The sequence below is a fragment of the Uloborus diversus genome, unplaced genomic scaffold, assembly GCF_026930045.1.
Source record: "Uloborus diversus isolate 005 unplaced genomic scaffold, Udiv.v.3.1 scaffold_876, whole genome shotgun sequence".
Lineage (NCBI taxonomy): Eukaryota > Metazoa > Arthropoda > Arachnida > Araneae > Uloboridae > Uloborus > Uloborus diversus.
The window spans coordinates 1-27,142 of NW_026559095.1; the positions used below are offsets into that span (position 1 = coordinate 1).

The 27,142-nt window shown below is 32.2% G+C and overlaps 1 protein-coding gene across 1 annotated transcript; it reads left to right on the forward strand.

Moving 5' to 3' along the window:
* Nucleotides 1-2,279: 2,279 nt before the first annotated feature.
* Nucleotides 2,280-25,772, forward strand: LOC129233987 (alkylated DNA repair protein alkB homolog 8-like; the record flags this gene model as incomplete). The annotated part of the gene is made up of 8 exons (XM_054867899.1): nt 2,280-2,350; nt 3,195-3,301; nt 9,695-9,813; nt 12,193-12,229; nt 14,351-14,417; nt 16,139-16,294; nt 16,900-17,049; nt 25,267-25,772. Coding segments are annotated over 8 exons (1,169 nt in total), but the record flags the coding sequence as incomplete, so codon positions are not given.
* Between the last annotated feature and the right edge of the window lie 1,370 nt (nt 25,773-27,142).

The window sequence follows — 27,142 nt, forward strand, 5'->3', positions numbered from 1 at the left end:
CTCCCGGACAAGGTACAGTTGAACTTCATAACAATGAATCATAGTTTATGACTGCAATTTTTTGTGAACTAGCTGGTTTCTTTTTTCTCTCTTTGTATATACGCAGTTAGCTCTCTGTTTAACCCCTTAACGATCAAATAATTTTCAAGAAAACGGTCATAAAAGTGTCTCTTTTTTATTTAAGAAAATGATATAAAAATAAGTGTATGAACAACAAGTGCATTTATTATTTTATTTTCAATATTTTTTAGATTGAAATTTTTAAAAAATTTAAAATTTTATGAAAAGTCAACAAGCAGGTCCAAGCAAGCAGCGAAAATTTAAGAAATATGACTTTTATACATTAAAAAGTAATTTTATTAATATTTTGTGTAATATAAGTAAAGATAAGTAAATTTTTCTTGTGTGGTAAATTTCGAAGGCCAACGTCACAATCTGGTAAGTTAGAATCAAATTTCCTTTATTCATCTCTGCAATTACATTTAAAATGGACTGGTGCTGCCATCTAGTGTATAAAGAGAGAAATAAAATGTATTCGGGGCAAAATAAATGAATTGGTTTTAATAGTTTCGCCGCTTTAATATTGCACACACCGGCACAGAGCTATCACAGGAGCGAGAAATGGAGGTCGAAACCCCAGCACGGCACAGACAAGGGAGCGAGCGGGGAAGGGGTTAACAACGCTCTGTTTAACAATTTTCTCTATTTAAAGACAGCTTTTCAAGGTCCCGGATGCTTCAAAATAGTTTTAAAAGCATTCTATTTAAGGACGCATTCTACTCAAGTACGATTTTTTTTGTGGTCCCTTGAAAAATCATTAAACAGAGAGTCAATGCTATGTACACATAGTGGCAGATTTATGGGGAGTATTGCCCCCCCCCCCCTCTATGAGATTATAACTTAGACTAAGACAAGATAAAGTTGAAATTTTATAGATTTTTGTTTCTGCAATGCTTTTTGCCAATTTAAGTTTGTATTGTATCTAAATAAATATACACTATTATACAGTGGTGTATCAATGGGCATTGGGGAGGGGGTGCGAATGGGAGTGTAGCCCCATATCACATTTAGTCTAAATTTACAACAGATTATATTGTGATTTGAAATTGTGTGGAAAGAAAGTCAAGCGAAAACAGTTATGTTCTGTGGTCAAGGTTTTTTCAAAATTTGATTGCATATACTTTAGAGAAATGTATTCCAAGGTCGAGGGGTCAGAGTCAAAATTATTTTTTTAAAAGGAGTTGGGATGATGTGAATCATTTAAATTAAATGGTTCCACTATCCCAAGCAGAAATTGTGAACCATAGTAATTTCATGCTTTTTGGAGTACTTGTCCCAGTGACATTTCTTATTAATTATTCTCTCTGCGAACAACATCTTCTACAATGTTTGCACTGTTTTTACCGAAATAACCTGGTTCAAAATACATTCCTCACCTAAGGTAAACACACCAGTAGTGGTCACTTCAAGTTTTATATTTGAAAAAATAGGATTCCAGTTCCTAATGGATTCAAGAGAGCATCAAACGTGCAGGTGGTATTACCTCCTGCACATTTGAAACTATTAGAAAGCCTGGAATCCTTTTTTTTTTTTTTCAAATATCAACCTTAAAGTGGTCACTACTGATATGTTTACCTGACTGGTCCTTTGATTAAGGAGTTATTTTTCCAAATGTGGTGCGGACCCATTTCAAGTTCCCTCAACTTATTGCTGGTTTTGGGCAAATGGCAAGGTCATTCAGGCCTTTTTTCTGATTTTTGGTTTCATTGCTGATAAACCTGTCATCTACGTTTTTTACACTAAGGATAATGTTCAGTATATTCTGAATTAGATAGTGGTGAAAACCAATCCTTAATTTAAAGCTAATTTTTACATTTTTAAGTCTACTGTAGCCACTATCTAAAAGAATCTGAAGTTGATTATCTCTGTGTATGAACCCCCCCCCCCCCCCCCCCCGAGATATTTTATACTTTGCTTATTATTGAGTACAGTATGGCTAGAACTAATACTTCACTTTATTGCCCCAATTGCTAATGGTTAGATTTTGTAATTAAGATGTTCATTATATAAGTACCATGACAAATTTGTACTTCTCTTTTTGAAAAATTGGATGTAGTAAACTTTCGGTTATAGCAAGCTCTCAAGTTGGTCAGTTGAGAGTTTGTTATATCAGGGTTGGACTTTCTTTGTAAATCTTTGCTTAATATTGTTTGAATAGTGTCATATGCAACATTTAATACATATAGATTCGTATTGGTACATCAAATAAATTTTTCTAGGAATTCCACCTCATGTTGATACTCACTCTGCCTTTGAAGACAACATCCTCTCCTTAAGTCTAGGCTCACAGGTAGTTGAGGACAATACCTTTAGCATGAAAGTATTTATCATAAGCATTTTTTTTTTCAATAATAATCAATCATTAATTACTTAACTACTTTCTTAACTGAAAAAAAATATATATTTTTTCCATTGAAAAATTTTAATGCTTTATCTTATATGATGTGAGGAATCCAAACTTTAAGTAACATCTTATAAATTGACTATACATGAAATGCATAAATTCAATATTTCTTAGGTCAATAAGCCTTTAGGGGATAAAATACTGATAATAAAAATTTCTTAAAGTAAAATTCTTTCATTGGAAATATTTTATAAACAAAATTATATGTAAAATTTTATGCAAAATATAGCTCTAGAAAATATAATGTCTTTTCTATGGCATAGAGAGGAATAAAACAACTATCAAATAAATGTATATTGTGCAAAATTTTTCATCTTTTCTAGTGTAGTAATTTAGATCAGCGTTTCTAAGCCTTATTTGTTTATTTATTTAAATTACCAGGCATTAAAGACTTAAAACATAAATTTATTGCCTGTTTTATTATTGTTATGGTTTATTTACAACAATAGTTGAATGCAAAGACAGTTATTTGTTCCATTTTTCACACTTAAGTAAATAAACCTTTGAGAAAAATCACATACATACATAAAATACAAGTTAATGCAAAAATATTGTATAAAATGTTTTTATTGTTTCACTTTTTACTTATTTATTCATTTATTTTGAATGATTAATTATTTTAACTTTGATAGGTAAAAATTTCCAAAGTTAGAAGGGGAAAAAAAGTTTTTTTTTGACGTAACGTAATATACACTTGTTTAGATACTTTTTTTTTTTTTTGTTTCACCAGGTGGTAATGGATTTTTATTCATCTGAAAAAGGAAGTGTTTCAGTTCTTTTACCTAAAAGGAGCCTTCTTATAATGAGTGGGGAAAGCCGCTATGCATGGAAACATGGGTAAAACTGATTTTGTAAATTGACTTTTCTTATATAATCTTAGAAAACTCTAATAGCTTCTTTTTAAAATTTGTCTCAGGTATATAACTAAGATTTAAGAAAATATTATAAACAATTAAAGTTTAAGTTCTGAAACCCTAATATGAATCTGAACAATTTGTTGTGAATAATTTTAAATGGAAGAATTTCATATTTGAGGGCCTTTATCTTGCTTACCTTGAATTTTATTCACGACTGATCAGGGTTGGTAAAATTCTGGTCCGTCAGGTTTTTTGGCTTTTGTGGTCTAGACGTAATCCTGTGTTTCAGAGCATAAATTGTTTTACAGGAGGGTCATTCCATGTCAGTTCAACCACACCCCAACACCCACCATCTCAGATTTCAATGAAACTTTGTATACTTCTATGTTGCATAGTCCTATGTAACCTCCTAAAGTATTTCTTCTCTATTTAAAATTGTTTTTATTTTATGACCCTTCAAAGTTTTGAGATTTTGCGTTAGTTGTCATTCACAGTTCTCTCAGAATGAACTGCAGCTGTTTGCAAAAAAAATTATTTCTCAACAACTAAAGATAAAAAGTTTTTGAAAATTTTCACATTATACATTAAGACTTCAAGCATTTTATAAAAAAATATATCAAAGATCTGAATTTATATTCAGCAATTGAAAAAAAAATTAACAAACTGAAAATTTTAAAAATTTTTCAATAAAAAAATGATTTTCAAAATTTTAATTTTTTGGCATGAGGGTCTAAATTAAAATAATTTATTTATTTTTTTAAATGATCAGTAACATGTGTGCTAACATATACAATGAGAATCTTTAGGGGACTTTCAGGGATTCTGCCCCCTTGCCCCCCCTTATTTTGATAAAGAAAAAAAATCAATCACAATCTTACAAACTTAGCTAATTACTAATAGCATCAAAAAAAATTTGAATAATGACATACATTGGTGTTTGAACCCAAATTTAAACATTTTAATACTCAAGATTTTTTTGAATTGAAAGTAGTTAATTAAATAAATTAATAATAAACAATAAAAACAGGTTATCGCGAAATTCGAAATTTTCCTACAACAATTTATGCATACTAAAAATTATTATTTAGTATGCATTAAGACAACATAGAAATTAAAAGAGAAATCATCTAATTCTAATTTATAACTAGGCAATTAATACAAAGTATCACAAATCCTATAAATACCAGCTCATAGTTCTTAAATTCCTTCTACCTTATGTCTGTTTTCCTACTAAGAAGATTAGAAAATATATATGTCATTCTAATTATTGTGTTGTGTGTAATCAGATCTAGGCCAAATACAAGTAAAAATTTGATATCTGTCCAGTAATGATTTCTCTAACCAACTGTGCAAAGAACAGACTAAAAGACAAATTCGAAGCTAGACACTTCTAGTTCGCAGAGCTTTTAACTTGTTTCATTAATCTAATGCAATATCAAACTGAAACATGGATTTGTTTTCCGCTTATCAAACAGATTAGCCCAGAAAAGTTCAGGTTCCCGTGCCCCCTCCAAAAGATTTTTTTGTATCCGCCCCTGAAATTGCGGTATGTTGTTTAAAGCCACTTTTTATTTTATACAAATGATTTATAAACATTCTACTCTAAATATTCCTGTTTAAATACAGTGAAACTTCAGTAACTGGACACACTGATAACCCCTGTAACTGGACATTTATTTTTCTTAGGGTTGACCCAATGCCAAATTCAATGACTGAAAATCTATCTAGCTTGACACACATTTGCGAGAACCCCCTATCAGTCCACACCAAATTGCTATTCTAGTTCAATTTTTGCTACCAACATTCTTTCATATCAACTTTTTCTCAGAGTTTTAGGAAATCTCTTTTAGAGAATTCTATCTTTTATCCAGGGGAGTAAGCAACCACTCTGTGCTGTTAGTGCAATTCTAAAAGGATAGGATAAAATATACCAAACTGTAGAGAAAGAAGGCACAATTATACCTGTATTCTAAATAAGTGTGAGCAGGACTTTTTATCTTTAACAGACATGACTAACAAGAAGCTTTTATCTCTTTTCAACAATTATGTATTTATGCTTCACAATATATTCAAATATATTATTGATTTTACTATATACTTTTCAAAGAAAGAAAACGAAAAGAATAGATAATTCCTTTACTGGAATTAGTTTTTATAATGTGAATATTAAGCATCATCAGTAAGTAAGTTGTACACACAGAAACTCCTTAGGAATTAAAATTTTAGAACCCCAGTAAGTTGACGTCCACTTAAGTCGAAATTTTTTCATGTTTCCTTGGTTTGTTGAGTTATGGAGGTTCCGTTGTAGTTTGAATTAGTACATTTTATATTAATTTCTTTTCTCTATTCTATTTATTGCACTTAATTGCATTGCACTAGTGTACACTCAAAAATCAGTTGAGGAAAAGATGCAAGTTATGTTGGGGGGGGGGGATCCGGACAAATATTGTTTTTTTTCCCTTGCAAATACTAATTTAGTTTCTTATTCTCATTAAAAAATATACAAAAATCCATTGAATATGAGAGATGCAATTTATTTCCTTATTTGCTATGAAGGAAGGGGGGAAGGTAATTTACTTTATTTAGAACATATTATTACTAAGCAATCAAGCTATTAACTTTTAAGGGGTGTTAACTATTTTCAAGAAATGAAAAGGATGAATTTGTTGCTGTACAGCAGGAACACTAAAATGAAAAACAGTTCCACTATACTTAAAATACACCGCCAGCTCAGTTATTCCATCCGAGGACTGCAGTTTCGTACTTTTTAGCACTCATCAGCCCGGAATAGGAATCACATGAGCTGGAGGCGAAAAATCTCTTAAGGGAGCCAAGAGAGCCAAACAAACTGGTAGCTAATACATAATTAGCAAGCCAGGAGAAATAGGGCGGTAACTTACTACAAAATACAGTTCCACTATAGCAATTTTTCTCAAACATAAGGGTTTAGGTGGGAGGGGGGGGGGGATCCTGAAAGTGCTAGAAACTGCATGATTATAAATTGGTGTTAAGAGTTAATTTTTGTTTTCCGTTGTCTTAACTAAAATGCAGTAATCTGTATGCGGATATTATTGTCTGTAAATTTTAAATTTCATGATATCTTATTTTCAGAATGTCTATATTTTAAACAATTTTTAACTATTTCAAATTTAAAAAAAAAGCTTAAATATTAAATTTATATGTCTGACTTCAATATTAAACACACTTTATATATATATATTTTAAAAAATAATTGTTGGGAACTCTGTTTTCAAAGACATAGAAGAGCTTTTCTCTGATGCTTTCGTTTTTTCTGAAGAGGGGGGGGGGGGGGCAGAATCCCTAAAAGACCCATAACTTTTTTCATATGGGAAGTTAGGACTCATGATCATTTTTCATTGTTAAATATGATTTTTAAAACTGACCCTGATGTTAAAAATTTGACAATGGCTTTTTTCACCAAAAAAAAAAAAAAAAAATCAAAATTTTTCTTTTTCTAATTTTTTAAAAATTCTTAGTATAAACCAAGATTATTATAATATTTTTAATAAAAATATTCAAAATCTAAGCATTTTTTATGAACATTTCAGAAAAGGTAAGTTTATTAGTTGCTAAGAAAAAATTTTTTCCCATTAAACAACAGTTCAGTTTGAATGTCTTAAAAATGACAAAAAATGCAAAATCAAAAAATTTGATAAGTCTATAATATCAAAATACATTGAGATTGAAAGAAAAAAAAAACTAAGGGGTTGCTTTTTACCACAAAATAAGGAAGTATACCAAGTTTCATCAAAATCTGAGGTGGTACATATTAAAATCCCATTTTTACGGTAGATTTGGGGTGGAACTACCCCATATATTAAGTTATTTCAAATGAAAAAGAAGCTTAGATTTTTTTTACATTTGAGTCCAATGTTCAACACACTGTATATTTGAATTTTTGTCATAATTGCTGACAATTCTGTTTTTAAGAATATGGAAGAGATTGTCTGTATGATGTTTCCTGCTTTTTTTTTTTTTTTCAGAATGGGGGGGGGGGGCAGAATCCCTCAAAGTCCCCTAATGTTTTTTATTGGATAAGTTAGAATACATATTCATGATCATTTTTTAAAAAAATTATGATTTTTAAAGCTGACCCTCTTGTTGAAATTCAGAATTATGTCAGCACCTTTTTTTGACAAAAAAAATTTAAAATTTTCACTTTTCTAATTTTTTAAAAATTTCTTATGTAAACTAAAACTATTAAGATATTTTTTATCAACATGTTCAAAGTCTTTACATTTTATGCAAAAATTTTCAGAAAGATTATAGCATTACTTACCAAGAAACAATTTTTTTAATAAACAACATCTTCTCAGTTTGAGTGTCTCAAAAATGATAAAAAATGCAAAATCGCCGAATTTCAAAAGGCTATAAAATTAAAACGAATTGATATTGAAAGAAAAAAAATTAGGGGGTTGCTTATAACCATAAAGGGATGAAGTATACCAAGTTTTATCAAATTCCGAGACGGTGGGTGTTAAAATCCCATTTTTGTGGTTGATTTGACGTGGAATGACCCAGAAAGCTTTTAAGTGTGAAGATAAAATTTTCTGTCAAACACTTATAGGTTCATAATTAATTTAAAGTCTTAATTAAATGTTTTAGATTTGGGGGTGGTCAACCTTTTAGAAAAGAGGCCCACTTTTTAAAGAAAAAAAAGTTTTTCGTGCCAATTTCAATTTTTTCAACATTTTTAAAAATCTAACAAATTGAAAAATGTTATTTATAGACTGATTATAATATGATTTGTACTCACATTATTTAAAGTGCAAGTCTGAATAGTGGAGAAGCTCAGTACTGGAAAAGTTCATGAATTTAAAACTGTAACAAAATACAAGCTAGAGCTCGTATTATGTTAAGACAGTGCTTACAGGGTCAGCAAGTAGACAAGTTTCAGTCTTTGGCACAAAGAGCTTCTTAATGGACACTACCATGTTTTGCTTAAGAATTCTTCTTCCAAAATGATGTTTAAACAGTGTAATAAAACCTTCTATTCTGCTAACCATGCAAGGCACTCCATCTGTGCAATTTATGTATAATTTTTTTTCCTTTCTCCTTTTTTAAATCAATTTTTTTAAAGTTATTTAAAAATGCCATTTTTTTGCAATTGAAACTAGTTGGCACAAATCAAAAAGCAAAACCATCCTTTGTGTAACAAACAATTTTGCTTAACTGTTCATTCTGTGTAATGTCAGTTTTCATTTAAAGCTGATTAGTACTTGCAATATTGTAGTTCAGACACTTTGTGTGCTCCTTGCCCATGTCTTATATGTGAGGCATGGCTATGTTTTAGATAACGCTTTATATTGTCCATATTTTGAAATCCTTGTGTTTGTAATTAAATCTAAATTAATTACAAGCAAGATTTTAAATGTTTTATTTGAATATGAATCAGATTTTTAGAGTTTGACAAAGTTCCTGAAAACAGTATCATTTTCTAAATTTAAAAAAAAAGAATAAGTCTTTACATCCCACTCTTTACACTCTGCCCTGGCCACGGGTTGGCCATCCCTACATTAGATCATTCTCTCTCTAAGTATTGAAAATGAAAAAACAATTATAAAAAAATGCAACAGTATAGTAGACTTTCCAAAGTCTGAGGATGCATTTCATTTGAGGTGTTTTATTTGTATTAAAAAAAAATAGTATTTAATAATTTAAGAAATGAATTGCAAGAAAATCTGATAAAATTCCTTATCTGCGGTATCGAATATTTACCTCTTAAATAAGCAAGCTGTAGCTTAGGAATTGGGAAATCCCTGCTTCCTTGGGGGCCTCCAACTCCTAAAAAGTTGTGTGATTTGTTCCTAAATAAAATTTAAAATGTTGGAAGAAATGAATTTCATTTTCAAGTGCTCAAAACCTTGAAAATTTGGAAAAAAAAACTTGATAAACCTTGAATTTTAAATTTTCTAACAAATGCAAGGAGGAGAGGCTGGGAGCGCCAAATTCAGCTCCTTGCTACATAGTACATCAAAAATGTAAAAATCATGACTCTGATGTTTCTCTAATATATTGTTTGAGACAAGTTTTGTGACTCACATATCATATCTTGCTTTTTATTTAATCCAGAATTTAGTATTTTTGTTATTTGCTTGTTTTCATCTTACTTCAATTATCTTCTACCAATCTGTTTAGCCTGAAAAAGAAATATTACACTACCTGTATTCTTTTTCGTTTCCTGCATTCCCTGTCATTGAAAAAAAATGTTGTAATTAGAAATCTAGTTTATTTTTTCCGATATAATAATATTTTCCTTATAATAAGGTGTTTCTTACAAAGTCAGTACAATTCTGTACCTTGTTTAAATCTTATGTTTTGCTACATATTATCATACCTTTAATTTTTTCAGTATTACACCAAGAAAAACAGATATTATACCAAATGAAGGTGATCACCTAACTCTTTGTCAACGCTCTGATCGAATTTCTTTCACATTTAGAAAAATTCGTGATGGAGAATGCCGTTGTTGTAAGTAGTCATTTTAAATGCTATTGCAACAATTGAACAAAGTTTTTATTTTGTTAATAGATGGCATTTACTCATTTTCTTATACTAGTGAGTAAAAGTAAAAAAATTGTGTAAAAGTACTTCAACATTAGCTGTTTCTGTCAAATGACAACTTGTTCAATCTCTTAGCTATTTCAGAATGAAAGGAAAATTTATTTATGTCAAATTTAAGCTATTAACTTCACTGTGCAATAAATTAACTGTAAGAAATGGATTAATTGAGCCAATGACGAAATGGAATTGATTATTAAGACATTAGGTTTTTGATTCATGACAAAGACCAAGAGAAAATCAATGTTCAATTCAGTTTCTACCCTGCTGTAAAAAATTAAGAGAATTTTTGGATTCGGTCTATTATCTCCAGAACTACTGGACCGATTTTAATGAAATTTGGTATGTAAAAACATTCAAACCATCTATACAAATAACCACCCAAAATTCAAAATACACACGCATGATCATAAAAAAACACTCGTTAGAGTCGAATGGTATGAAACAGTGGTTGCAAAATTGAACAAGAAAATCGCTTAGTAGGTGGTGTAGTCCCCTCTAACAGACATATAGGCCTCGCAGTGTGACTCCATACTTGAAATGAAGCAGTTTATGGGATCCTAGGGCAATTGCTTCCACTCGTTCATTAATGTTGTTCTCAGGCTATGGAGGGTCCCCGGAGGGGTGTTGCGAGTTGCGATTGCCTTACTGAGAGCGTCCCAGACATGCTCAATAGGGTTGGAGTCTAGAGATCTGCTTGGGCAATCCATCCAAGAAATATTCTCCCTCCCAGAAATTTGTCGACCAGAAGAGCTCTATATGAACTTGCATTAACATCCATTAAAATTAGCTCGGGGCTAGCAGTGCCCCTCAAGAGGTGAGCAGAGGATTCCAAGACCACATCCCTATACCTCGCAACTGTCACAGAGCCTCTCTCAAAGTCATGGAGGAGTGTGCGGCCGTCCAACATGATGTCTGCCCAGACTGCCAAACCACTACCGTCATAATGGTCGATTTTGCGAATATTCAAGAGTAAGTAGCGGTTCCCGGTTCATCTTAACCGAATATTATTGTCCTATGTTCATTTGGATAGAAATAGGAACCCTCTACTTACCCTCCAACATCCGCAAAATCGACCATTATTGCGGCGGTGGTTTGGCGGTCTAGGCAGACATCATGTTGGATGGCGGCACACCCCTCCATGTCTTTGAGAGAGGCTCTGTGACAATTGTGAGGTATAGAGATGTGGTCTTGGAATCCTCTGCTCACCCCTTGAGGGGCACTGCTAGCCCTGAGCTAATTTTAATGGAAGTTAACGCAAGTCCATATAGAGCTCTTCTGGTCGACGAATTTCTGGAAGGGAGGATAATCACTGGATGGATTGACCAAGCAGATCTCCAGACACTAATACAATAGAGCATGTCTGGGACGCTCTAGGGAGGGCAATCGCAACTCGCAACACCCCTCCGGGGACCCTCCATAGCCTGAGAACAGCGTTGCTGAACGAAATGAAACAATTGTTCCAGGATCCCATAAACAACTTCAGTTCAGGTATGGAGTCACACTGCAAGGCCTATGTGTATGTTAGAGGGACCATACCCCCTACTAACCCTTTTTTTTGTTCAATTTTGCAACCGCTGTTTCAAACCATCCTACTCTAACGAGTGTTATTTATGATCATGCTTGTGTATTTTAAATTTTGGGTGGTTATTTGTTTTGTATTGTTTCATTGTATGTACATACCAAATTTCATTAAAATTGGTCCAGTAATTCTGGAGATAATAGACCAAATCTAAAAATTCTCTTAATTTCTTACACCAGTGTATTTCATCAACTTTGATTACCCAAAATTTTTATTACATTGTCCTGTAAACGTAGCAAAACCATAAAAGTCAACTATGTTACTAATAACATATACTGTTTTCCTTCTCGTCAATGCATTTAATGAGCAAGGGCCTGGCCTAGAATATTCTATAAGTTCTGTTTTCCATGATATTTTGAAATGAATTTTTTTAAAACGAATATTAATTTTGTAGAAAAAAAAAGGTTAATTTCAGACATATACATTTTTTTTTCGAGAAAGAAAATTAATTGGTAAATGAACATAAAATTAAAAATTCAGTAGATTTTTTTCCTTCAGATTTGAATTTTTGAAAGGCTGAAGAAGTTCCATTTCTCTTAATAGTATTTAAAGTCTCTGATGCAGTGAAAATATTTTCACTTGCAAAAATAATTTCTTGTCCCATTGATTTAATCATCTTATTATTTTATTTTTTTTAACTGAAAACTTCCCTTTTTCTTGAACTTAAGAATAACAGCTATCAGTTATTTAAATTTTGTTATTTTCAGCATACAAAGAACTGTGCAATTCTCAGAAGCAAACCAAGTATGTTTTATTTTAAAATATTTTTAGCTAAGAGTGCTTAATATTTTCTGACTAAAATAGAACAAACTCTTCCATTGCTCTCTTTTCAATAATGAAACATTCAACCACATTTTCTTGAATTCATTGTGCAGTAAACACGTTTTTTATAAATCAAGTTTGTTCTAAAGTTTTGATTCAATAAAGTGACTGATTCAATAAAGCAGAAATTAGTCAATTGTTATTTAAATATTGAACTTATCATAGAATTTCAGAGAAGTCTACTTTATTCAAATGAAATGAAATATTGTAAGAAGTATCCTGTAATTCAAAATCTTCGTTTTTTAGTTATTAAAAAAATATGGTAAAGCAGTATGAAAAAGCAATTTCAAAGTTCAAATTTTAACTTACTTGCATTTTGAACAAATTACCTATTGTTGAATGCTTATAAGGGGCTGTAATTAATATAAACACCCTTTTTTCAACGGCATAAAAAAATCTGTTGTCCTCAGAATTTACTTTGTTGTACCTAAGTTAACATTACTGGTGGCAAAGCCTAGATCATAAAAGCCCTGTAAACACCATGTCTCTCCCTGTCTCACTCTTTTTGTTTAACTTTCCCCAAAAAAACTCACTACAACTGTCCAACCCCCTGCCTCGCTCTTTTTACAAAAATAAAGCAGAGAAAATAAAGAGATTTTAATGAGACACCACCTACTTGTGGGAAATGTAATTATGTATGTTTGATTCCTTTAAGCGGTGTATTTGATCAAGTATCCAGCTTTTTTTTTAATGTTAATGTTGGATTTCATTCTGCTTTTGAGAATTTGATTCATTAAAGTTGACGTTCAATTACACTGTGCTTGCTGTAATGTGTTCTGAAGCTTTCATTTTTCTATTTGCTTTCAACAGTTATTTAATTTGTTCTTTTAATTTACTCACTTCCTTCAGAGATATTCAAATGAGGTAACTAACTACCAAACGGCACGACTTTGATTTGAACAAAATTCTGGATTTAGGTCAGTTTGCACTAGATATGAACCCAGGTAAAGCGGTTTGACTGTATAGGCCCTAGTTTGGCTGCAACTAGAGTCCAAAGTTGCTAGTTGAGTCCAGAAAAACAATGGTTTTTCATTTGAAACTTTTTTTGCCCTTTTCATGCAATTGCATTGCAGTTATGGGCAAACTGAATGCATTCACAACATAGAATAAATCCCCTTCCCCCCTACGTTGTGCTGACAAGAGGTGCCGAATGTGTTGGGAGTGCAAATACTGTGTCAAAGTTTCAAATTCCAGTTAATATGGCATTAATTCTAGAGTAATGAAACCCAGTCTGGTTCAGGCGGCCTTCTTCAATCTCTTCACATTTTAGAATAATACTCTAGTTGTCCTCCAGCATGAGTTTAATCTTAGCTAGGCTAGATTTTTTTTTTTTTTTTAAATGTAAGCCAGTTTGTTAAATATTCTAAGTGCAATTAAATGTGTGATCTGATTTCAGATTGGCTTGATTCTTAATTCAAGGTCTATAAGAACTGTATTGTGTTGTATTACCATTATTAATTTATAATTGGTAAAAGTTAAGTTTCTTTACTTGGTGGTTATGTCATAACAGGCAAAATATGTCCCCCAGCTCTTGTGGTATGACAGGGTTTTATCGTCTCATAAAGTGGTACATATACAAAACCCTGTGAAAAATAATTCTTAAAGCTGCTATAATACAAATTAAATGTTACTGTTTCAGAAAATTTATTTCATTCCCCTAAGGAAATGTAATATGTTTCATTCATGTTTACAATTATTATTGCATTTCTGTTTGCATGCTGGCTCAACATTTTTATGGAGCTTCAGTTAATTATTTTTACACAAAGCATGATTTTGTAATACTTCCCTATTCACAACTCTTTTGAACATGTATTTCATAGCTTCTGATCCTACCTTCATCTTAGAATCTTACATACAAAAAAATGGGGGGGGGGGACAAGAAAACACACACACACATACAAAAATCATGTTTTTTTCTTTGACTGTAATGTTGCTCAATTAGTTTATTCTTTCACAGATTTGTAATTTTGACCAAGTAATAGCATACATTAAACATTGTTAATATTTAATCTGACAAAAAAAAATGTATTTGTGCTTTTTCAGGTCATCTTCAAAAGATTTGGTAAATGAAGAAGGGGCAAAAGAACTTGAAAGCAAGTATGTTCAAAAGGTATGAAAAAATGGTTTAAAACAACGTATTATAAAGGAGTTTCACTATTTATGTGAAAATAAATAAATAAATAAAAATATACTAACAAAAATAGTAAAATGTATTGTTACAAATCCTGTAAATAGTAATTATTGTAGTAACGTAACCTGTAAATAGTTTCCCGTAATGAATATACAACCCCTTTTCATTCGGCTAAAGTATACGACCCCCTATTTTCTTTTCTTTTCATTGATAAAATTTGATAACGGTCTACGCATTTCGAGAAGAGGTAAGAATGTTGTGGAAAATTCTTCGATGTTTATAAAAGCCGTTAGCGATGGATAAAAAGAGAGTTTCGATTGAGATTTCGGACTGAGAGTGTGTATTAGCTCTGTTTATAGCGAAGCATTTCGCTGTGTTGTTTTCGTATTTGGAAGTAAATACGTGTGTAAACGTTGAGTTTACGGTGTTGTGTGATAGTTGCTTAATTGCTGATGAATAATTTAGCAGTTGTTGACGATCTTTCCTGTACATAGTGTAAATAAATTTCCTGTGCTTTTATCAAGAACTGTGTCTTCATTTCAAGAAAGTGGAAGTCGCACCGAATCCGTTACAGTACGAATTTGTTATTTATGCTTGGTCACATGAGTTTTTCAAGGTAAATTAAAAAGGCTTAGAACAGATTTTCAGTTTATCCCTAGAAAAAAAATGTATCTAAAGTCCAAAGAGTTTTAAAAGGGGGAGCGGAATCTAGCTTCTGGCATTTATTTGAATTTTGGCATCTTAAATTTAAATGGCCCCTCATCCCTCAACACCTTGGCACTCATGGGCTGTTGCACCATTGGGTTTGGGGTTTTAAAAATAGAAAGAAATTTTACTTATTTGCCTCTTGCAAAGTTGAAACATCAATAGAATTGTTTGATTTCTATATCTGATGCAAAGATATCGCATTTTCCAAAATGAGGCATCAAAAGTTTAATAATAGCAAATAAAAGAACTAATTACAGTAGTACAACTTTAGAATTGCATTTTAACAGGTCTACACAGTAAACATTATTCAAAACTACCAACATAATTCACGGAAAATTTGGAGTAAATGAAAAATTCAGAGGAAAAAAATCAGAAGAGGGATGATAAAAGCATCAAATACGATTCTTAAAATCAGGTATTTAATACATGGTAAAATACTGGAATTCGGAAATAGATTCAGAATGTAATCACCCCTGAAGGAAGTTCTACTGTACCATTAAATCTTCAAAAACGAAGTTCTAGTAGAATTAGCTTTAAAATTTGTCAACCTCCTAGTGAATCTTGCCGAAATGGAAACCAAATGTTACAGGTGTCTGACATGTGGAACCTCTTAATGGGCCAGAAATGCCAAAGAACTTCTAACGGTAAGAATATTCCTGCACTGGACGCTAACTGGAGTGGTTGAGAGAGCATATGATCGGAGGACTGTTACGAGCTGAAATAGCAAAATGGAATCCAAATGTAGATATTGTATTACAGCTGCATATATTGAGATCTAGAATTATGTTAATAAACAATAAAAATGAGATAAAGAGGCGTCATCATTGTTCCAGAAATGCAAACGGGGATACGAGCATGGTGAGGAAAGGGTAAAAAGGATGCACATTTTAACATTTTATAAGTTGCTTTTCTTCATAAACTATTTTGATATAAATAGATTAATTTATATTTCAAATAAGTTGTTTTATTCTGTCAAATATTGATTTTTAAAGGTATATGAAGATATAGCTGATCATTTTAGTGACACAAGGTATAAACCATGGCCTAAAGTACAATCTTTTCTTAGCAATATCTCCCCTGGCTCTCTTATACTAGACATAGGATGTGGAAATGGCAAGAATTTAGGTTTAAGTAAAAGTTGTTTTGAGGTAAATATATTATCATATTGTTCATATTTTAATTTAACTTCTATTAATGTCTTTAAACCATAGTTGAAAAGTTTTTTTAATATTAATTTTAAAAGTTTAATTTTAGGTACTTAACTCTATTATGATTTTTTTTATTTATTGATGCTATATGGGGGCACTGCTGTGTCCTGAAATAAAAATACCATTTAAGGTCAAAAAGAAATATATGGGAAAAAAACGCACACATATTTATGGCTATGTTTAGGCCTCAAGAACATAATATCTGTTGTCCTTTTTTTCCTGAAATATGAACAAATAAAAATTCTGACTTTTGTTTTAAGGCTTTTCCCTTAATCGAGGGATTTAAAAATTTTAAATCCTTTTTGGTTATTTTTTCGCAATCTGTTGGGAAATTTTACAGGTTTTGTTTTGTGCAAGCCTGATTGTTGAACACACGTGTCACTTGACATAACTTTTATTTTCGAGATAGACTGCAAAGCCGGGCGACGCAGCTAGTAAGAAAAAAATATGAGCTTGTTTCATCTTTTGTATATTTTCTGTAGAGAAAGTTTTATAAAGTGTTTACAACTATTTTTTTAAGCATTTTCCAAACATATTTCTTCCAGATAGGATGCGATGCATCATCAAAGCTTGCTCAAGTATGTGCTCTTCGCAAATCTGAAGTATTAGTAGCCGATTGTTTGAAATTACCTTTTCGTGACAACTGTGCTGATGTCATTATTTGCATTGCTGTAATACATCATTTATCAACAAAGGTAAATATGTTTTCTTCACAGAACATTTTTTTTAGTATGCATAACATTTTCTGAAATATAGAGTAAAAATCTTTTAACATAAAATTTAGGGAATCGGAATATCTTTTTCATGTTGAACGATTTGCATTAAATTACCTAATATACTGTCTGGATCACTATTTGCATTAAATGTATTTTTTATGTTCAGCATTTTCGAATTAAACATATTTCGCTGTATGCAATGTACCAAAACCTGGTTATGACATTCCAAGACTGCAGTTTTGTCCTTAATACGGACTCGTGAATAACCAAGCTGGAGGCAGATGTCCTTTTATTGTAGCTGAGATTACCTTCAAAGTGGCGGCTTAAAGTAATTTAGCTTATTAGGAAGAGCATTGGTGTGTTTCAATTTGTGAAGTGAAAGTAAAATCTTAGTCTTTGGATGTGTTATAACCAGGCTGTAGGTATATTGCATGTTGTTCTGTCTTAGCCCTGGCTTAAGGGTGGTAACTTTCTGCATATTCCACTACAGTGAAACTTCAATAAGGAATTTGCAGAAAATGCAAAAAAAAAATTCGAGTTATCGAAAATTGCTCTTATTGAATACGAAAACAAAACTATAGAATAAGATGAAATACCGCTACAGACACTCGTTGAATTTATAATATGAGCAAAAGTGATACAATAATTTATCAAAGATAATATATCATCACCTCAAAGCAACCATATAGGATATTTTACTGTTATTCGTGGGATTAGGTGTCTTACTGTTGTTCTGAGGCGACAATATATACTTGACATAATTAATCTATAATATGAGGCAGTGAGAAGCAAAGGGATGCAAGTGGACATTTTCAAGTTTTGAGTAAAACACGTATAAAGAATACGTCCTAGGTAGGCTTTCATTTAATTTTTTTTCTAAATCATGCTGTACAGTAGCCAGGGTTGGCCGGATTGGACCCAAATGGTTTTTTTGAAAAAACCCATTATTTAGCCTACTTTTGGGTTTTTTAAATTTTCTGAGAAGTTTTAAAAATATTAATTTAAATACTTTTACAATTTAAACTTCTTTTTCATTTGTTCTTCACCATAGACAATGGACATAAAAAATGAATTTTGAACTTTAATAGCATTTCTTAACTCTTAACGGCATTAAAATTTTTTTTAAAGATTTTAAGAAATATATTTAACTTTTTTCTTTAACTGGTCAATAAATAACTCAAATTATCTTGAGTAAGTTCTGGCACGTCTGATTTCCTCAATATTTGTAGATTGTACCTAGGAAACTACTCTAGCTAAAAGTCTTTCATGTGAATTATTTTCTGCAAACCAACACATCACAAATTTCGAATAAACACAAGGTATTTTTTTTAGAAATTAACAGGTTTTTCAAACAGTTGGACAGAAAACAGAATAGGATGTACAGTATTTTCATTATCTTACGAAAAAGTTTAATATTTCTTATTCTGTACACAGAAATAGAAAAACAGGCAACATGAAATTCAATGTTTTCATTAAGCTGTAATTCAGTAAAAAGAGATTTTAACTACTTGAGATTCTACAGTAGTTTTGCATAACAGAATGAAATACAATAAAGTAAAATGCAAAAAAAAAAAAAAAAGGTAATTAAAAACGGACAATAGACTTGAGAAGTAACTTTCCCTTAACTGTTGGTAATCATGGAAACTAAAAAATCGGAAACTTCACCATTCCCGAGTTTTGTTGTCTTTTATACTTTTCTTCAGAAAAATGCTGAATTTTAATTAGTTTTCCAGCTTTTTTTACCCCAGACTATTTTTGCACTTTGTCCATATACTTACGCTACAATATGCTACAAGTACCCCACATTTTCCCTAAAAAAAGATTAAAAAAACCCCACATTTCTTTTAAAAACCCAACTTTAGTTGGGTGTTTTTGGGTTTTATTTAAAAAAACCCTGGGTCCATTGGCTTTTTAAAAAACATCCGGGTTTTTGCCAACCCTGACAGCAGCATCTACCAGGACTACTAGTACTATCTCCAGGGCTCCCAACACACTTTAGCCATTGAAAAGAGTAAAAGAAGACCACTCTCAACCAAAAAGGGCATTAAAGAGGACCAGTTAGGATTAAAAAGAGGATCTTGGGAAGACCATTCATAGTTCAACCCAGGGATGCAATACAGGCAAATTAGCTGCCTGCTGCTAAATCCATGAAGATAGTTTCTTAATTAACCGTAATGATGATTTTTAATGATATAAATCCTTTACCACCTTCTGTACAACTGAACTTTTTATCCATTGAATTACATTATTTACAAACATTTGAATGGGGGGGGGGGGGGACAAGCAAGCATTTATCTAATGATCTTATAGAGCACTTTTAATTGAAGAATAAACTTTCTACTAATTAACAGGTGGAAACAGGCTAATTGTAAATAATCAGCTAAGTGACTAATGAATCAGTGCATACCTAATTAAGACCGTTTAGATACAGTTATTACAGTAAAAATCTTAGCACATAGTCATTTACAAAATGTTTCATGCAACCAGTTTAAACAGAGTTCATTTTGATATAAGGTACTGCAAGACAAAAAGATATTCAGGGTGTTTCTGAACTCTTGTTGAAAAACTTTAAAGGGTGATAGTACATATCAGGACAAACAGTATAATAGCAAAAATAAAGGTCCCAAACGTCTTCCGAAGGAGAAAGGCACCATTTAAGTTTAGAGTCCAAAATTTCAAATGATCATGAAAAAAAACGGAAAAATTGGTCGATTTATTTGCAGTTTTTGCTAAAATCATTCTTTTTATCAGTAATTTTATTGAAAAAATTTTTTGAAAATGTAGTTTAAAAAATGTCGATAGAGGGTGCGTTAGACTTTGGAGTAACAAACAACTAATTTTTACCTCTATTTTTGAATCTCATTAGATGTTTTCTAATGCTTGGACTTAAACTTAAATTTTTAGCTCAAAATCCGAATCATTGAGCATAATTGAGTAGCGAAAACTGAACTGTCTTCAAAAGTTGAAATACATTTTGTCACAAAAATGTATGGGTCAAGAATAAATTGAGCTGCAACCAACAAACTCGGCAGGAATGTAGTTTGTCAAATGATATAAATTTCGTTACCAGTAACTAAAGGGTAAGCTCGCTATGCGCATGCAAGATGCGCAGATAGATACGATTGAAAATGTGAAAGCTTGTGTCAAAGGGCACTTCAAACTGTCGAGTTGTAAGGACGCTATTCTGACTAGGACAACCTTTTAGAGATATACGAACAGTTGTTGGACTTTTTTTTAAAGGGATGTACAGTAGGTCTCCAAGAAGCAGGTTGGTTGTACGTGTGTAGCTGCCGCCACCTCAGTTGGAATGATATGGTAGTAGCATAATGTAGGTAAATAAATTAATCACTCCATTGCGGTCGATTAAGGCATTCTCGAAACAGAAATGAGCGCAAAGCGCACATCATTAGAGCGAGCACTACCGAATCAAGAAGGTCACTGACATTAGTTCCATGCCATTTAACACTTTCCAAGAAACTGATGGTATCAAGAAAAAAAATCCTGACTGAAAGATGTTGGTATCTCGAATCGGTGTCCATTGTGATGGATTGGTTTTTCGTCGGTTGGATTTTCGCTGCACTTGATAAGCTGGGTTGTGACGGACAGGAAGCATGTTATTTTCAACAATGAATCCCAACTTAGTCTCCGTGGTCATAGGTAACCTATTTCACTTTATACCACGCCATGTTTTGTGTTGTATAGCTACTAGAGGAGGCTATACAACTTCCATTTTCGTAACCTTTATTGTGTCATAACTTCTTAATAAAACAATCTTTTGTTCTGAATTTGTAATCATTTTCTATCTTGTGATAGGCCACATCCATTTTAAGTTGCGTTAAGATCGCTCGTTTCCTTCTGGGGTACTGTATTTTTTTTTGTGACAGAGTGTATTTTAACTTTTAAACACAAAACAGTTTGCGCGACTTAATCATGCCCAATGATTCTGATTTTGAGCTGAAAATTTAAGTTCACGTTCAAGCATTTGAAAAAATCTAATGAGATTCAAAAATAGCGGTAAAAAAAGTTGTTTGTTATTTCAAAGTCTAAAGCGCCCTCTATCGGCATTTTTAAAACTACATCTTCGAATTTTATTTTCAAGAAAATACTGATAAAAAGAATAATTTTAGCTAAAACCGCAAACAAATCGACCAATTTTTCTGTTTTTTATGATCATTTGAAATTTTGGACTCGAATTTTAAATGGTGCCTTTCTCTTTCGGAAGACATTCGGGACCCTTATTTTTGTCATTATACTGTTTGTCCTGATGTGTACTATCACCCCTTAAAGTTTTGCCCAAGAGTTCAGAAACACTCTGTATAGCAGTAAGTTACCGCCCTTAAGCCAGGGCTAAGGCAGAACTACTACATGCAATGTCTCGGACAGCCTGGTTATCACATCATGAGACTGCAGTCTCAGGAAGTGATAACCAGGTTGTCTGGTATATTGCAAGAAGATATAAGTTTAGAAGCCAGGAAATATGCCCTCCCCCCCCCAAAGCCTTTAGTTTTAACACATATTTCCAACCCTAATAAGGTAGTTTATATACATGAGGGTTTATGACACCCATCCGAGAAAGTAATTTCTGGCTACGCTACTGCCTAAGTTCAAAAATATTAGAGGCTTACAAATCATTTATTGGTATGCTAAGTATCCAAATAATTTCTTCATATGTTCTGCCACCAAGGTGTTGTAATTGTCTTTAAGTATACATAAAAACTAGTAAGAAAGAAAATATTTTATTGAAGTCGCCACACCCAAAAATATGCAAATGCTGCTTAAGTGATATATACACTGAATGTAAATTTGAGTCTGCATTTACTGAATGTTATTTTTTTAATGTGCAAGTTTAGATTCATCAAGCTATATTTCAAATTGAAAATATTCATTATTAGTATTTTTAATAATAAATAAGGATACAGTGATTTCTCGCTTATACGCGACCTCTGTTATACGTGTTTTTCTCACGGGCCCAGCCAGTGATATAGGAAAACAATCTTAATTCTTGTTCATTTATACGCAAAACCTAAAATGCACCTTTCACTCATGCGCGATAAAAAATTTTCAAGTTTTAGTTAAATCGCCTATTTACGCTTTGCTTATCGGGAGATTTGTACCCTTCTTGATGTCTCTTGGAATGCTTTCACACACCTTTATTTCAATGTTCAAAATGTTTCCAAGAACGCGTTTTTTTCGCGCAAGTGTGCGATTGGGGGTGCAGTTAGTCTTGGTGATTGACATCGAGAGGGGAGAACGGGTTACATGCGAAAAGGTTGACCTTTCTAAAAGTTGTGGTGAAGTGGAAAGCATTGACATAGCCTATCGAGGATCTTTTGTATCCTCACAGACTATGACACTGATCACGCGACAGTTTTTAGGTTTTGTGGAATTCGCTTACATACTATACAGTGTATAAAAAAATGACAAAACATGCAACTTCAAATTTTACATTTTTATTAAATTACAATGCATAAATGGAAATTATGTGCATATTTATTCATTAGTATCAGTAGTGTACTATTAGTATTACTATAACTGTTGATAACTTACTATATTTAAGCTTATTTTTGGGGGTTTTCACTTATGTGCGAAAATTCGTTGTCCCCTTTGGTCGCGTATAAGTGAGAGGTCACTGTATAAAGAAATACAAAAGAAATTTTTTTTAGTTATTTCAAAATAAAATTAAATAATATAATCTGAGGTAGCACATGTGAAAATAGCTTCCAGTTTCCAAAAATATTAAAATAATTACAAGCTGCAAAAGGATTGAAACCTCGAACACGAGAATCAATTTTTCGCGAACTAAGTTCACTGTTGGCATGTTTTCCAAAAGCAAATTATTTACTAAAATTAAACATAAAATATGCTAGTCTATGATAGCATATGTGAAAATAACATTCGATTGCCAAAAATATTAAAATATTTGCAAGATGCAAAAAGATTGAATCTCAAACACAAGAAGCAATTTTTCGCGAAGTTCGAGTAAGTGCAATGTTGCACTTCTCGAATGGTTGTACTGGTACCAAAAATAAGAAAGTTTATTATCTATTGAAATTAAACAAAAATAAGCTTATCTATGGTGTCGTATGTCAAAATAGCTTCCGATTGCCAAAAATATCAAAATATTTACGAGATGGAAAATTTTAAATATTCTCTTAGTTCATTTTAAAGTTCAATCCCATCATTCAGAAATCAATGAAACGGTGCAACAAACATTAACTCTATAAAACGAAAGAAAAAAGCCAGTCTTGGAAAAACCAGCACTTTTGTAGAATACCGCAAAATTCTCCAAAAATAGTTCATAACCCTCTCTTCCTCGTTTCCACTAAAAGTGAAATTATTCTACAATCCCAAATATATGAACCCCCCCCCCCCTGGATCATTTAAAGGCAAAAAAGTATTGAAGCTTAAAAAATTTTATATAATCAGTCTTCATTCCATCTAATAGATGAAAAATTATTGAAATTTAAAAAAAAAAAAAATGCATGAGCTGAACTACCATGAACTAAATTAGCGGTGGCCAACCCATGTGTGTCCTGGGAAGCTGATCCATATGGCCCATTGTTGAGTTCAGTGTTATGAAACGAAAAATATATTCTGAAACCTTCCAAAAGTATTGATCATCTTCATTAGGTTTTATAAATGATTGTTGCACATTTGAAGCTAGGTAGTCATAAATTGGTTTCCAAAAAGCAGAGATGCAAAGTTTGTATGAATAAAATAAGCATGTAGAATTAGATTACAGCAATTTTAAGTTTGTAATTATCTTTCATTTCCCTTGTTTTCCCATGTTATCTGGAAAAAAATTCAATAATGTAATTAAATTTCATATTTGTTCTGGCCAGCGAGATTTATCTTAATATGAGCAGGGGTCGATCCAGGTTTTATTTTTTGGGTCCCCATTTTGTGAAAAGGCAAAATATTTTTTGTGAAATTTCGTTATTTTTGTGAAAAAGCAAAATATTTTTGTGAATTTTCTTTATTTTTGTAAAAAAGACCTTCTCGTGATTTTTTTCTTGGAAAAGATTATATTAAAGCATTTTTAGCTGTTGTATCGTTATAGAAAAGCCCTAGACAGGTTTCAGGGGTGATTGCAAGTTCATGAAGAATACCTGAAAGCTGTCAAGAGAAAATGCGCTGGGGGAGGGGGGAAGTAAGACCCTTAACATTTTATTCGTAGTTTGACACATACATTACATTTATTGCTTTTTACAAAAATACATATGTAAGGCACACTTTTTTAAGGTGAAAGTCTCAAAACAGATTTCCCGTTTGCCCCTCTCAAATACTTTAAGAGCATTGAAAATTGCACATGCTGCTGAACGTAATGATAACTCCTAATAAATACAATATGAACAGACTCAAAGATATCACATATTTCTTAACACAGAAGTGAAATACTCATTACAGATTCCATATATGTGTTTGAAAAACTTAAAAGTAATTAAAACCCAAAATAATACTGCACCAGCATTCAGCGTTTAATTTTTTGACTTTTGACGTTCTTACAGAGTAGGTATTTCGTTTAAAACTTTGCAATTTAATGATGTTAATAAACATATAAGAAATTTTATTTGTTTGCTTCTTAACAAGGTACAGTAAACATCAAAAATGCGAAAAATTCGTTTACCATGGCCGATCTTCAAATCAAGATGTTCAAAACAAATAAAAATATAAAAACAGCATGTAAAATAATTTTATTTTAAGTAAAGTTATTTTAGAATTGGATTTTGAAACTCAACACAAATTAATACTAAATATATATTGCGTAATCAAAGTAAAATTTAGGATTTTCCTGAAAACAAGCTACCAATCACAAGTGTCCCTCTCCCGTCCCCCTTCTGACGCTCTGAAGCAAAAACACCTCACGCAGCAAGCAAAAAGATAAGATGGGGGAAGGTGGAGGAGGCTCCCGCGTAGATGCGTACACATTTGCGGTTAAATAATATTGTGAAAAGGCTGCCTTTTTATAAATTTTTGTGAAGGGGCCGCTTCTGCGACGCGGAATTTTGTGAATGGGGCAGCTTTTGCCATGCGGAATTTTGTGAAGGGGCCGCAAAGCGGCCCCAATTTGGCGCTATATCGACCCCTGATGAGGTGTGGCCTGTGGGTACGAAAAGTTGGGCACCACTGCACTAAATGAATCTTCAGTAACTTTTCCAGTAGCTTCTCATTTGATTCCTTGTTTCTTTATATTAGGCAAGAAGAGCAAAAGCAATAGAAGAAATACTCCGAGTACTTTGCCCAGGTGGTAAAGCATTGCTTTATGTCTGGGCTTTTGAGCAGGAAGGCCCTCAGGGTCCATCAAACTATTTGAAACATAATAAATTAGTGAAAAACATTGAACAAGATTTTCTAAAAGGTGAAAATACAAGCCAGCTACCATCAACTGAAATCCAGCTTATCGAGGCTAAAAAGTCAATAACATTGCCCATTCACAAAAACAGGACAAATTTTGTAGAACAGGACTTGTTGGTACCTTGGAAAGAAAATAACACATCTAGTCAAGTGCCTAATAGTGACAAAGGAACTAAAACACATCACAGATATTACCATGTATTTGTTAAAGGTGAGCTTGAGTCATTAATTATTGAAAAAAATGCTAAAGTAATTTTATCTTACTATGATAAAGGAAATTGGTGTGTGTTATTAGAAAAATAATATTTTTAATGTTGTTATTAAAAGAAAGTATTAAATTATTTTTAAAGAAAGACTCATTTCTTTGAAACTTTTCCTAAATTTAATATCAAATGGTCCATAGATCTTAACAGATTTTCTTCAAACAAAAGCCAATAAGATGCAACTTGTCCTATTCTAATAGGGCCATTCCATGAAAAAGCTGCCATTTTGTTCCTCATGTGACAGTTCATTTAATTCATTAAAGAACAAAAATGGTAAAAAATAATGAACAAAATTTTGCTCTTTACCCTTTTAAATTATTTTCAATTAAACATATGAACTGTCAAATGCATAACAAAATGTCTCCTTCATTCAAGGTATTCATAGGTCGTAAATAACGTTTGTTTTCTATGAAAAGTGGCTTCATATTAAGTTAGTCTAATTCCAAAAGAGTAGATGATAGAAAAAATAAAGTGCACACTTTAAGACTCTAAGTACTCAAACAAATGTTCTATAATGCCCTAGTCAGGGAACTGAGACGGTTAAGCAAGATCTTCTACTTTTTTTCATGCTCTTCAAACCAATTTTGGATGACTTTATCAGAATTGGTTCGAATCTTGCTGTCTTAAGAAATTGGGCATTCTCCTGGAAATAAAATCTGGACCAAAGGATGAACTTAACACCCCAGAATATCGACCCCCCAGCTGTAATTTTCACGTGCAGAGTAACAAGTAGCCGAACAACACGACAATATACTGCTCTCTATACCATAAGAGCATCACCTCCATGCTTCAAAGTTGACAAAATACAGTTATGAGGAAATGCTTCTGTGGATATTCTCCACTCATAAATGTGTTTCCTCCCCAAAATTTTTGTATTTTAGTAAAGGGAATCCCCCCCCCCTCCTGTATACTAAAGTACATATAGCATGCTTTTCTGAGCAGAAACCCTTCATTAATTTGGCATTAGTAGAGTGTTATGATTCATGTTAAAAGATATTATAGCAATAAAAGAAATACTCAGGGTGCATTTTGAACACAGTGGTGCATTTGAATCTCTGCACAGGCTGAAAGGGTTAACCAGCTTATTAGGGATGAAATTTTGAAGTATTTACACACTAAAACTTATCAGTTTGAAACTAATTTTGTACTCAAATCAGTATGGCAGTGAGGTCAAGTTTGTCCGTTAATCCTTCAGAAGGATTGAACATTTTTCTTTTGTTTACAGGCCGTATTGCTGCAACAGTTTTTTTTTTTTTTTAGTGAATAGATGCTGAATTGATGTACATTTTCAGGACTTTTTGGCTCTTTTAAAATACCAGGTCAATCCACTCTCCCCTCCCCCCAAAAAAATTGCACATAATCGAATTATAAGATTTAGTAGAAAATATTTTGAAGTCAAATGAATACAAAATTTAAAAAAAAAAAAAAATCAGTGAGTTAAAAAAGTTTTCTGA